The 14,545-nt window shown below is 37.5% G+C and overlaps 1 protein-coding gene and 1 long non-coding RNA gene across 5 annotated transcripts in view; one reads left to right on the top strand and one right to left on the bottom strand.

Moving 5' to 3' along the window:
* Window positions 1-14,545, bottom strand: part of LOC121269556 — a 65,325-nt gene that overhangs the window by 28,031 nt on the left and 22,749 nt on the right. The window lies entirely within an intron of this gene.
* The window catches only part of LOC121269554 (cytotoxic and regulatory T-cell molecule), a 47,826-nt gene continuing 40,926 nt past the window's right edge, over window positions 7,646-14,545 (top strand). For 3 of the 4 annotated variants that reach the window (XM_041174235.1, XM_041174234.1, XM_041174233.1), the window contains exon 1: window positions 7,646-7,730. In XM_041174235.1, the coding sequence (XP_041030169.1) occupies window positions 7,682-7,730 (49 nt within the window). In that variant the 5' untranslated portion in view covers window positions 7,646-7,681. Of the gene's footprint in view, window positions 7,731-9,794; window positions 9,809-14,545 lie in introns of those variants that run through there. The other variant, XM_041174236.1, reaches the window with a different exon arrangement.

Here is a 14,545-nt window from a genome sequence, read left to right as displayed (position 1 = left end):
TTCCTGCTTTTAAATATTTGAGCTCAGCAACAAACGTGTGAAATGAACATCATATAGTGGCCTGTTTTTATTGTGCCAATCACAATAGAACTTTAGCAAATGATAAAGTAAATGTACACTGAGGCTGATTTGAACATTCAGACAAGGGGCAATTTTAACCCTGTCCGCCCAGTGGAAACCAATTCAAATATGCTTGGTCGCTTACCTGCTAATGTCTCACAACAATCCCACTGTTTTCTATTTTAACCTACTATCCTGAACAGGTAAATCCAGAAGAGTCCTTCATTAAATATGCAGGTTGCTGTATATTTTATATCTAGGATCTGAGATCAGAGATCTGAGCCCTTAAGGAAAGTTTAGGACTTCCCCTGCTTGAAGCCCACCCGCTATCACTTACTCGACAGTCACTGTTCCCTTAATGTCAACTGGTGACCTTTTGTTGTCCCAAATTCTACTACATCCATTTGCTAGCTGCCACTTCCTACCCATTTTGGCTGAGCAGCTGCCTGCAAATGAGGTCCAGAAATGAATATTACCTGGGCCACATGCTGCCAAGGTCCAGGGGCTTGCCACTCACCTCCCCGCCACCCCCCCCCCCACCCCATACCCACCATCACCATATTGCCTACTTAATGCCACCTAATGCAACTCCTGATTAGAGTTGGGTCTCAAATCTTTTACTGGGCTGAAGGCTTGTTTTCTGCTTGATAAAATCGAGTTAACTGGAAGGATTACAGCTGAATCACACCAGCCCACTAGAATTCAGTTATCTGGGGAACAAAAAAAACCTCGAGACTATAAACCAAATATACTGGACTGCTCTGTAACTCCTGAAGGCAATGCTAAATTTCTAGTCAATCACAAGAGATTGAGATTGTCCTTGTCAAGCTAAGAGCTGTAATGAAAAAGTATTTACTTTTACTAAAGAAGGAATTTTAACTTCTCCCATCAGGTGGAAAGTGGGATGAGGGGCAGTTAATATACAGTGGGTGAAACACTCCATTCATTCTTGCCTGCAATTTAAACATTTGTTTCAGGCATACATGGTGCTAGGTAGGAGCCCTCTACGTTGATGAAAGTTGGGTTCCTACCAGGTCAGTGGGACCCTGCCACAATCTTTACTTGAAAGTAAAAGGAGTGTCTGCAGTGGCAGTTCTGATGGTTGAAACTTGTAAGCCAGCCAAAGAAACCAATCCAAAGGCAGCCATTCTGCCCACTGTGTCTATGCTGCCTCTCTTCAAGAGCAACTCACCTAGTCCAACCACTTGCATTTTCCTGACTCTTTACCTATTTCTGTACACTTTCTCTATGCTTTCACATTCTTTTCAAATATATATTAATTTCCCTTTTAAAGTATGTTATAAACTCTGCCTCAATAGCCAGTTGTGGTAAGGTATTCTACGTCCTAATAACTTTCTGAGAAACAATCTTACTTGCCCCTTCATTCTTCTACTGTTAATACTAAACCTATGCCACTTGTTATTGATTTACCATCCAGTGGAAACAATCTTCCATTATTTATCTTTTTATAATTTTGAAAATTTCTATTAAATCTTTTCTTCATTAACGCAATAAAAATCCCCAATATTTTTGATTCTTTGTTCTGAAATGTAGCCTCTCATCGATGGTATGGTTCAAATTTGTAATAATACGTGCCTTTGTGAGTTAATGATTTTCAACATTTGGAGAACAGTGCTATTTATTGGCTCTATTTAAATTCTCAATTTATTCTACAGAGGTAAACATCAGATAATTAACATTCCAGTCCAGAATACTTCTCAAATTCAATATCTATCCGTTGGAAAATGAAATCAGTTAAATCATGATTATTTGTCACACATCTACTTATTTCTCATTAGCTATACGTTAATATTTAAGCTTCCCCTTTCCATGTTTCTAATTGAATTTCACATCACAAGGCTGTACATTTCCTCAAAACACACACCCAGTTGTCATAAGCTTATCCTAACAGATTTGCCCCACCATACTGAGTTCCCTCAAGTTTTTAATGTTACTGACATTGAAATTCTCAAAAGTTGCACTGATACTTTTCATTCTTACAGTGATACCTACAAAGATTTCTTTTTATTCTTAAGAGAACTTTGCTCTTCACAGACTTGTATTTTATCACCCATGAAGAACAGATTCGGGTTATTCTCTGTGGATGTTCAACAAAGGCCATGAAAGTAACAGAGAAGAAGAAAATTCCCTGTGTGACTACTTCAAAGAGATATAAGCTTGTGATCAGTAGTCATTAAGAAGATGTTTTGTTCCCAATGTGTAATTCCAGACCTGTACTTGAACATTTACTTGACAAGTTTTATAGAGAGAATGTCAGAGAATTTGGTAGTTTACGTTAAGTACAATCCTGCTCAATTCTTAATGTCAAAATACTATAAAGACATAACAATGATTCAGAATTAAAGTTGATACATTCATGGCTGGAATTTCATGCTTTATTACATTGGGACACCACAGTGTAGCAACTGGACCATTTTATGGGGATAAAATGTTCTGAAGAAGGGTCACATGAACTCGAAACATTAACTCTGTTTCTCTCTCCAGATGCTGCTAGACCTGCTGAGTTTTTCCAGCATTTTCTGTTTTTGTCCCACTATCCCCTGGTCTGGTGAACCTTTGTTGCACTCCCTCAGTGGCCAGTATATCCTTCCTTAGGTAAGAAGAGCAAAACTGCACACAATACTCTAGGTGTGGGCTCACCAAGGCTCTATACAATGAAATAAGGCATATATAAAAGATACCTACAATCAGACTTATACTTAAACATTACTTATCAAATGAGTCAGTCACTTATTAATCAAACTGATTGCCATTTTTTTGGAAAGTATTCATTATGCTGTTATTTCTTAAAAACTAATCAAACACATTTTATGTATAATTAAGCTGTAGAACAGGAAGTAGTCTGCTCTAGAGAAGTTACCCGCACTCATGAGTAACCCTGCAGCTACTTGGCTGTGTATTTTTTTCCTTGTGGGTTAGAAGATCTTACAGTGAGAACCAGTAGGAGGATGTGAAGCTTTATTCCACTCTTGATTATAAACTGCCGCAACTCAACTCTGACTCTTTTGCTTGTGGGTACATCTTAAGGTCACTGATGGGCAATGGTTAACACCGCCAACACTTACATTAGTTTCAAAATCATTGTGCACGGTCCGTCATGTTTTCTGGTTTTTCCAGACCACAGCCATGACCTAAGTACAGTGTGGTCAATTCACTTCAGACCAGTTTCCATCCAACTTGTGGGAAATTCAGCAGAAAGCAGATATCTATACTGAGTAGCCACTAATTTTACTTAGCCCTAAAAATAATTTTATTCCTGCTTTGTTTCAAATATTGAAAACTCAAAACATAATGCCCATAGCAGGACCCCACTGCAAACCAAGCATGTAGCACTGGGGTGGCATTCTTAGAAAGGAGACCCCCTGAAGGGGCTTTATATGGTAAGCACTGGGAGGTTGTTTCCACTGGTCAGGGAATCGAAAACAGTGCAATCACAGGATGAGAGGTCTATCATTTAGAAGAAAGACGAGGAGAAATTCCCTCAAGAAATTACTCAGAGTTGTGAATCTTTGGAAATCTCTACCCCTAGGGTTATGGATGCTCCATCATTGAATACCTTTAAGGAAAACAGATTTTTCGTTTCTCAGGAAATCAAGGGATATAGGGAGCAGGCAGGAAAGTGGAATTGAAATCCAAGATCTGCTATTATTGTATTGAATGGCAGAGTCGGCTCGGTGGACCATATGGTCTACTCCTCCTTCCATTTCTTGTGTTCTTGTGAAGCAGTCCACTGATCCAGGGAGTGCAAAATCCAGGGCTCTTTTGCTGAACCAAGGCAGAAGGAGAGTAGGTACTCTCTAAGGTGGCAATGAAAGAACCACCAGCATATCCAACAATTTTTCTGGGGCCAGGACCAGTATTCTTTTCTAGGGATCTGTGAGCAGCTTGCACTGCTGGTTAGGCTGCTCTATGCCAAATACCAATGGCATATGCTGCACCCATTGGTACCTGAAAATAATGTTGATGTCTGCTGAATGTCAGTAAAATGGTAGGATCTAAACCAGGGCAGAGCAGTAAATTTATCAGCACGATTTTTGGAACTAACTGCCATTTCCACCCACCTGTGGCAGTAATAATTGGTTCTTTATATAGAATATAAAAGATATAAATATAAAATATCTGGTAAACTTGTAACCGGAAAGTTATGCCAGAAATTATGGCAAAGCTTTCAGCAAACTTGACAATGACAACTTGGACTGAAATTCTCTTGAGAGTCTAATTAACATACGCCAGCACATAAAAACTGAAGTAAATAAAACGGCTATCAATGAACTTGATAGAAACAGAACATGCCCAATAATTTAGTTTAAATCCTTTTTTATATAGGAAAACTAAAATATTAAGGCAGTTGTACAAATTCGGCACAGGATGTTTAAGAAAACATGGAAATTTTTCAATTGTTAGTGTAATTCATTCTGAATTTGCATTTATAGAAACAGAAGATATAGGAAGTGTAGGATTCAGTGAGGCAAAATTTTAAAATCCTTTAAAAAAAATTCACCGTACAGTATGAGAAATATGACTTTGGATCCTGCTGTACCTAAAATTTCAGGTATACATTGACAGCCTATTCGGAACTTGTAAAGATGCAGGGAAATAGCATTCTCTGATCTGTTGTGTTGGGGCATGGCTATGGCAATGATAGTAGCAAAGTAAGTTGTCAAGAGGAGGTAAAGAGACTAATAAAGGATATGGGCAGATTAAGTGAGTGGGCAAAAATTTGGCAGATGGGAGTACAACGTGGGAAAATGTAAACTTGTCCACTTTGGCAGGAAGAATAGAAAAGCAGTATAGTATGAAAATTGAGGGAGATTGGAAACCCGGTGGTACTGAGGGATCTGGATGTCCTGGTGCATGAATCACAAAGTTAGTATTCAGGTACAGCAAGAGATAAGGATGGTAAATGGAATGCTGGTATTTATTGCAAGGGAAATGGAATATAAAAGTACGGAAGTTTTACTGGAGCTGTACAGTTGTTGGTGAGAACATATCTGGAATATTGTGTACAGTTTTGGTCTCCTTATTTGAAAAGGACATAATTACATTAGAAGCAGTTTAGAGAATGTTCATGTGACTCATTCCTGGGATGAAGGGCTTAGGTCATGAAGAAAGGTTAACATAAAAACATATGAATTGGGAGTAGGAGGCCACTCAGCCCCTCAAGCCTGCTCTACCATTCAATAAGATCATGCATGATCTAATTTTAACCTCACATTCCCACCTACTCCAGTAGCCTTTCACGTCCTTGCTTATCAAGAAGCTATCTATCTCTGCCTTAAAGGTATTCAAGGACTCTACATCAACCATCTTTGAGGAAGAGAATTTCAAAGCCTCACAACCCTCTAAGAAAATTTTTTTCCTCATCACTGTCTTAAATGGAGAACTCTTATTTTGAAACAGTGACCCTGAATTCTTGATTCTCCCACAAGAGGAAACATCCTTTCCACATCCAATCTGTCAATTCCCCTCAGGATCTTACATGTTTCAATCAAGTCGCCTCTTAGTTTTCTAAACTCCAGCGGATACAAGCCAAATCTGTCCAGCCTTTCCTCATAAGACAACCCGCCCATTCCATGTATTAATCTAGTAAACCTTCTCTGAACTGCTTCTAGAGCATTTACATCTTTCCTTAAATAAGGAGGCCAATACTGTACACAGTACTCCAGATGTCTCACCAATGCCCTGTATAATTGAAGCATAACCTCGCTACTCTTGTACTCAATTCCCCTTGCAATAAACGATAACATTCTCTTAGATTTCATAATTACTTGCTGAACCTGCATACTAACTTTTTGCGATTCATGACAAGGCCAACCAGATCCCTCTGCATCTCTGGGCTCTGCAATCTCTCACTGTTTAGATAATATGCCTCTTTTGTATTCATCCTGTCAAAATGGACAATCTCACATTTTTCTACATTATACTCCATTTGCTAGATTTTTCCCACTCATCTAACCTATCTATATCCTTTTGTAGTCTCTTTATGTCTTCTTGACAACTTTCCTAGCTATCTTTGTGTCATCAGCAAATTTAGCAACCATACCATCGGTCCCTTCATCTAAATATTTATATAAGTTGTAAAGAGTTGAGGCCCCAGCACTGAGCCCTGTAGCACACCAATTGCCACGTCCTGCCAACCAGAAAATTAGCCATTTATGTCTACTCTTTGTTTCCTGTTAACTAGCCAATCTTCTATTTATCCCAATATGTTACCCTCTACACCATGAGCTTTTATTTTCTGCAATAATCTCTGATGTGGCACCTTATCAAATGCCTTCTGAAAATCTAAGTACAGTACATCCACCAGTTCCCCTTTATCAACAGCATCTGTTGCTTCTTCAAAGAGCTCCAATAAATTGGGTAAACATGATTTCCCTTTCATAAAGCCATGTTGACTCTATCTGATTACCTTGAATGTATCTAAGTGCCCTGTCTTTAATAATACCTTCTAACATTTTCCCTATGACAGATGTTAGGCTAACTGGTCTGTAGTTCCCTGCTTTCTGTCTCTCTCCCTTTTGAATAGAGGAGTTATATTTGCTATTTTCCAATCTAATGGAACCTTCCCCCAGTCTAATGAATTTTGGAAAATTAAACCAACACATCAACTATTTCACTAGCCACTTCTTTTAAGACCCTAGGATGAAATCCATCAGGACCCAGGGACTTGTCAACCTGCAACAATTTGCTAGGTATCATCTCCCTGGTGATTGTAGTTTTCTTGAGTTCCTCCCTCCCTTCCAATTCCTGATCTACAGCTGTTTCTGGGATGTTACTTGTATCCTGGGATGTTATGTTGAACAGGTCAGGCTTATACCCATTGGAGTTTAGAATAATGAGGGGAAATCTTATTGAAACTTATAAGATCCTGAGGGGGCTTGACAAAGTGGATAATGGGAGGATGTTTCCTCTTCTTGGGGAGACTAGACATTTTAAAAATAAGAGGTCTCCCTTTTAAGATGGAGATGAGGACTAAATCTTTCTCTCAGAGGGTCACTAATCTGTGGAATGCTCTGTCGCAGAAAGCAGTGGAGGCTGGGTCACTCAATTAATTCAAGGCTGAGTTGAATAGATAGAAGGGAGTCAAAGGTTATGGGGGCAGACAGAAAAGTGAAGTTCAGATCACAGTCAGATCATCCATGATCTCATCAAATGGTAGAGTAGATGTGAAGGGCTGAATGGCCCACACCTGCTCCTAAGCCCTATATTTCTTTAATAGCCAAAGGCTGCATTCAAGGTCCATGGAGGAAACTTGGGTGCAGTGTAACAATGGGCTTAAATTAGTTACACCCAAATTTCCTCAATCGCCATTCTTGCAAAGGAAATTTGTACAATATGAGGAAATTTGCAGTCTTTCTTTGAAGCTATTTGGCAATGTGGAATATCATGTTCTTTTTGAAAAAAAAGCAGCATTGAAACATTGTAATGTTTTCCCAGGCTGATGTCTGTGCTATCTAGAGAGTTAACCGGGTGGAAGTCCATTACCATTTATGGCTTTGTGATGTCACAGGAACCCACGTCCTGTCTTCTACTAGGGTGCTTTACTAAATACAGTAGTAGAGGAAGAGACCAGAGAGTGTACAGCTTGTGAAAGGATACCATGGCTATTCAACTAATGCTGCATTTTCTAGCATTTTTAGTGCTGCAAGGTAAGTCAAAAAGTTTACTTGTCAAAAGTAAAACTAAAATAATTTTATTTTTAATTATGCTGGAAAACCACAGCAGCATAATGTGTATCATGAGACTGAGGCGTGGATGTCGTTAACTGGCATCCTGTTTATAGAACTTTAATATTAAGTTTTTTCAATAAGAACTAATATTTGATTTTGAATATAGAAAGAGGTTTTTTGAGGTACAGGCACTTATCTGTGAAAGTGCAATATGGTTAATATTGATATTTTATTAATTGCATGTTCATATCAATTATATTTATTGATAATTGAAAGTGGTGGATTCACCCTGGTTTTAACAGCCAAAGTATTTGAATGACATCCTATGCTGAAAAAATTATCCTCAGAGGAATAATATAAATATTTATGAACTCTCTCAGACAGCACGATGAGTTTTTACCGTGAATAACCCATATGCACCAGGAAGCTCAATATTTAGCCTATGCTGAATTGGTTTATTTCAGCCAGAACGGCACTAATGCTGTTTTAATTGGTGTTCATGCCCAAGTTAGGGCAGAGAAAAATCAGCAAGTGTTCTCCTAGTGAGTAGAACCTACTGTGTATGTGCACATCAGGTGAGCCCAGGATCAAGCTCAGGCTTAGCCATGATGCTGCCAGGAGAAAACATCCCACTGTCATTCACAGTTAGGGCTCACCATTGAATATTGGCTCCCTGAATGAGGTTTCCAAACTAACCAACTATCCATGGAATGGCACCCCAGGAAGAATGAACACCTTCAGGAAATGGCCAGAGAAAATAGCTGAATCTAAAACTCTAAAACTTTTCTTTAAGCAGCATGTTATAAGATCTAAATTTGAGGGTATTTTTCTTAACCACATTGGCATTGTTTCCATCTGATATTCTCATAAAACAAATATTGTTTGCCTTCAGTGCTGGTAATTTATCTGAAGTGTGCACTCTTGTGTTGTGGAAACATTTGTAACATTGGCATTATTGGCAAACAATTCAGAAAGCTGAGAGGTATCAGGGAGTATCATTGAATAAACTATGACTTTTTTAAAATTATGGCAATAATTCATGTTGTACTGCAATTATTTTAATTGATGTAAAGTTATAGTAACAGTGATCTTTGTTAAAAGTCTTGTATATTTTGCAATTCCTGTGCATATCACATTTACCTCTTGATCTTTCTCATTACATTTTCCCCAACATACTCTTCCATGAGCATGAGATCATCTGCCATATTTAAAAGGTTGAAACAGGTGTCTCTCATATTATCTCAACTGAGTTTATCCAGTGCATAGTTGGATCCTTCAGAAATGTCAGCTTCGATCCCTTTGTTAAATTAGCTTAATTGGTAAATTATCCTCAGAGGAATAAGTATAAATATTTATGAACTCTCTCAGACAGCACGATGAGTTTTTACCGTGAATAACCCATAAGCACCAGGAAGCTCAATATTTAGCCTATGCTGAATTGGTTTATTTCAGCCAGAACGGCACGAATGCTGTTTTAATTGGTGTTCATGCCCAAGTTAGGGCAGAGAAAAATCAGCTTGGTAGGAGTACTATAATTGAGCTCAACACTCTTGGGTTAGGATGAAACAATCAAATGGATTTCTTATTATTAATTATTGTTCTGCAGTGCCTAAAGAAAGTTGTCATGTGTGAATAAAGGCAAAATACTGTGGGTGCTGGAAATTTTAAACAAAAATTTTGAGTCCGTATGACTCTTCTTCAGAGCAGAAGAAGAGTCATACAGACTTGAAACGTTAACTCTGTCTTTCTCTCCACAGATGCGGTCAGACCTGCTGGGTTTTTCCAGCATTTTTTGTTTCTGTTTTTGTGTCATGTGTGAATGATGGGTGAACTGTCTTGCCCCTCGTATTTAAACAGCCTTTTGACACTCATTGTCAAAGCTCACACAGGAATAATGGCCATTTGCTCATGGTATCTGAGGGCATCCAATGCTTGTGAAGCTGTGACTCAACAAGGAAACAGAACATTCCAAAAAATTTCACAGCCTATGAAGTACTTCTGAAGTCCTGTTCTAATACATGGCATATGCCAGCCAAGGTCCCAGAGACAGCAATGAGGTAAATGGCCATTGTAATCTGTTTTAGTGATGTAGACCGAAGGATAAATATTAGCCGGAACACCAGGGAGAATTCCCCTGTCCTTCTTCCAATTGTGGCATGGGAGCTTTTATGACCACCTGACAGACAGGGCCTCATTCTGGAATCCAGACACCTAATCCGGAAGAGAGCATCAGTACTGCACTTAATTAGCAGATTAGATCTTGTGCTCTTAACTCTGCAGTGGAGCTTAAATTCACAACCTTCTGAGAGTGCCAATCACTGAGTCACTGCTGACACAGAGGGATAAAAAAAAATGACGAGGGAAAGAAGTATTTTATTTTACTGATAGTTTTCTATCTGGTTAAAAGTGTTAAACTTCAGGAGGGGACCAAAATGGACAGTAGCAAATTGGAAAAAAAGACAATCAGACAGGCTGTTTAATGGACATGCAATTTGCTTTATGCACAATTGAAGTTGAATTTTGCCTATAAAGTGCGTTTACAGGAGTGACCAACATTGGTGTGCTGAACAGTTGCTAAAAAAAATGAACTTAAGAAGGCCTTGAATCAACCCTGATTTCTTTCATTAAAGCTGATCATCTGGACATAGATTAAATAAAATCTGATTGGTTTTTATGAAGCCACAATATACAAACTTTTATAGAAGTACATTTAAATATATCGTAAGTACATCTTATTAGCGACATTATCACTCTGTCATTTAGAAATATGTTTTGCATAAAATATGGCATTTCAAATTGTAACAGTAAATAACAGAGAAGATGCCTAATATGCTATGTCCAGTTTATTCTACTAATGGGAAAGACATTATTGTAACACATGAGTGACAAAGGTCTTCCTCCCTTATTCATTATTTATATAATAAACAGCAGACCATGTCACTTACCTTAAAATAATGAAATAAAGTTTACTGATGTTTTGTTTAATTGTAAGATGGATTATATAGTGAAAATGTTGCAAAACTTGCCATGAGGGAAACAAGCTTCAAAATTAAAGCCATATAGCTTAGACTTGAACTGTCATACCATTCCTTGGTGGTTCAATTGACAATGTCCAAAGTGAAACAGACACACAGAAACAGTATTAAAGTCTGACTTTGGTCTCAGTTGCTGTTAGCTAATAAGGCTTGGGTGTGAAGTCCCCCAGGTCAGAAGAGCTTTTTAACACTCATTTTCCCCTTTTATTTTCCTTTGAAAATATAGTTGGTACATTTGAAATAAAATTTGGAGATTCTGTGAAAACAACTGAAGGTTGTAAATCAGTAACATATTTTCAAATTGTTTTTTTTTACACTATTCATAGCTTTTGCACGGGTTCAGAATTATTCAAAACACATCTTATGTATGAGAATGGGCAAGTTCAGATTTTCTTCTCCCCTGCTCTTGGATTGGATTTTGTTTCTACTGAGGGTTCATTTTGGGACATGGATAGGAATTGACAGGAGTTCAACATAACCAAGGCAGTGTGACAAATTATGCAAAAAAATTCATACAGCAGCCAATTAAGAATATTGGGATAAAATTCCATCGGTCAATGTGTAATGACACTGTAAATGTGTTTGTGAAGAATTTCTTCTTTTTAGTATTTGAAGCAAGATCATGAGATACTCTAAATGATCACATTTATGATTTCATTGGAAATATCTGAGGAAATCATCAAGAACATATTTTATGATATTGCTACAATATTGTAACCCTATTTCCGATCCATGCTGCCTTCACGCATGGGGCTAGTGAATTTATCATACTGAGATCTTGAGAACTCTTCAATATTTCCTATATTTTTTCATGACCATAAAGACTTAGCACTGTCATTAACACTGTTGCTAAATGCTATTGTTTTAATGTAAGAGGAACTTAAAAATGCAAACATATTTACTTTATTTCCATACCCGTGGTTTACTAATTAATGATGGTTATAGTGTGCCATAAAGTTTCCAACATCATTAAAGAATTTAATTTATTAAAGTCATTTAAAACTCAAGAATATACTACAGCTTTGTACCAAACTGTGACAAACTAGCTATTGTGAATTATAATAAAAATAGTATATTCAAACTTATTTGTTGTAGGGTTTCTCAAATCTTGATTTTGATTCTTATCTTGTGACAATTCACATTTTACTATGCCTATTCATACTCATGCAGCATGACAGGAAGAGAGGCTACAGCAGACAGTTATTTTTACCTTCCTTCGCGTAACGGGAAAACAATGTTATCTTACATTTTAACTTGCTCACTTGCACCTGCTCAATTATCAATACTGCTAGATACAAATACTCAATTTCCACATTGTAAAAATATTTTAATAGCACTTTCCCTCAGGTTTATAGTGTCAAATTCAAACACCATTTCCCACATTCCAATAACCCACTAATGGCTGCAGGATCAAAGTAATCATCATACAGGAAGCTGGCATTGCACATTAAGGTGAACCAGTCAAATTCTGAGAAGACAACCTTGTTGGTTTTGTAGTTAACAAGCTCACATTTATATCGAGCCTGCTCACATCTCTCAAACATTTCACAAATAATGAATTGCCTCACAATGCGGTATTTGTTAAGGCAACCAATTTGTACACAAGTTCCTACAAGCAGAAACAGGTGGAATAACCAGGTAATCTGTTTGTGGTGGTGTTGGTTTTAAATCTTGTTCAAAAACATGCTGTAGGTACAAGTATTAAAATTAATTGGTTTAGAGGCCAAAGTAGAAGCATTATGACACCCTAAACAAATAAGTACAGTTGATTTTGATTAATAGAAACATCCAACAGCTGTCATTTTATTTGCATCAATTATTCCAGTAAATGGACCTCAACTGGAACCTACAAAAACCAGATTTATACTGTAAACAGATGCATTTCACTATAAATTGATAACGTCGTATTGACATAGGGAAAAGGGCTGTTGGCAGGCTTCCATGGCTCAGCAGAAAAGGCTCCAGATTTCAATCCAAAACCATTTATATCTTCTTCATAATGTTAAGGTTTTGGTGAATCTCAAGTGCTTAGCCAATATTTGAATAATGGCCTTGATTCTGTTTCTCTGCAGTTGAATCTGTCCAGAAAACACAAACAAACCTAACAACTCCTTCAGAGTGCTCCAGCATGCATCTGGTATTGAGGGATTCAAATAATGAGGCTATGTTGAAAAATTATAGTGTTCTGTAATATTTTCAATTAGTTACTGGCAAGTAATTTCCTCCTATTTCTCAGCCCTTGAAACTGTTCTCTAGATCATTTTCATGCGGCAACATTTACGATGTCAGCTAGGTCTCTAAAGGGTCAAAGGTCAGGTCCTCTTCCAGTGACACTAGTGGTCAGTTGGCTTATGGCATGTACTGTCTCTCAGGGCAAGTTGAGTATTGTCAGCGGTAAATGGTTCCAACCTTCCATTAAGAATTGTATCAGGGTTCCATAGATCCCATTGTTCCATTTTCCATCATTTGAGGAAGCCAAAAAGGCTTTTATTTTACCAAGTATGGAGAACACAGTCCTTGCTGTCAGAACCATTGTTTGGGATATCCTATGTGGTAAAGTGATATTACCACTAATGTATTTAAAAAGCAACAAATATAAATCCAGTGAAATTGGGATTGAGTAATTCGAGTTATGCTTATCACTGGTTCAATCCATGAAGTTACAGTATGGCTTGTGGTTAAACCTACATCATTGACACATTTGTCTTTAACTCGGGTGAATCATTGAAAAATGAAAATAGTCTGCCTCCTAATGTGTTTAAAATAGAATTGTGAATAATTCAAGGTTTATAGCCTACATAGCTTTGACAAACTCATAGAATAACCTCTATATAACTTTCCAGAGGGGGCTTTTTAAGTGTTAACAATGAATCATATCATGTGATTGCCTTCACACCAGAAAGACTATTGTGGTCACTGAGTCTAAGTACAGGAGGGTGGGTTGGGGGTAGGGAAGGGTACAGTATAGCAACTATTTTTTTTAAGAAAACATCAAAGCATTAAATGCCAGAATCTTCAAATTATTTAACATTTCCTTCTCCCTTTCACATTTTGTCATGTCAATTAGAACAATATACACAAAATCTTCTTAAATGTCTTTTTCTTTTGGTTCTGCAGACAAGATGGCTGTTGAAAAGTCACAATTTGCACACTGGTCATATTACAAACTTTCTACATGTGATCTCCCCTAAATACTTGCATGAGCATAAACAGTCTGCTCTTTTCTCTCACTTCCTCTCATCATACTGCACAGTTTGTATCTTAGTTGTCAAATTAGAATTTCTGCAATCTTCTAAATTCACAGAATTTTGGTACGCCAGATGAAGTTGGGAAAGCACAGTTTGGGAATTCCAAAATTAACCAAGAAGAGTCTTAATTTAAATGGCTTCTCACAATTATGGACATATATAACACACAGGAATAGATTGTATACTGTCAAATCTTATTTAAGTATATCAATATTGATTTTTCCAAAAATGTGCAACTCATCTCTTCTGCAAACAATTACAAATAAAGTAGTCATGTTACTTTCCCAATGGTTTAACTGTATAAAGCAGGAAGGCTCCTAGGTTCAATTCCCTGCGTGCACTGAATTAATTGGTAAGGCTCAGCTGCAAAACCGACAAGATCAAATACCTTGTCGGTACTCACCTTTGTGTCACACATGAAGAATGATCACTTGGGAAACACGTGGCAGCTGTAAAGCTGCATCTAGCAGGAATCATTGTGTTGAAGAGAGGAGAGGAAAACATGTTGTAG

This window comes from Carcharodon carcharias, chromosome 25, assembly GCF_017639515.1.
Source record: "Carcharodon carcharias isolate sCarCar2 chromosome 25, sCarCar2.pri, whole genome shotgun sequence".
Lineage (NCBI taxonomy): Eukaryota > Metazoa > Chordata > Chondrichthyes > Lamniformes > Lamnidae > Carcharodon > Carcharodon carcharias.
The sequence above is the reverse complement of the archived record's forward strand: the minus strand, read 5'-3'. Positions and strand labels throughout refer to the sequence as shown.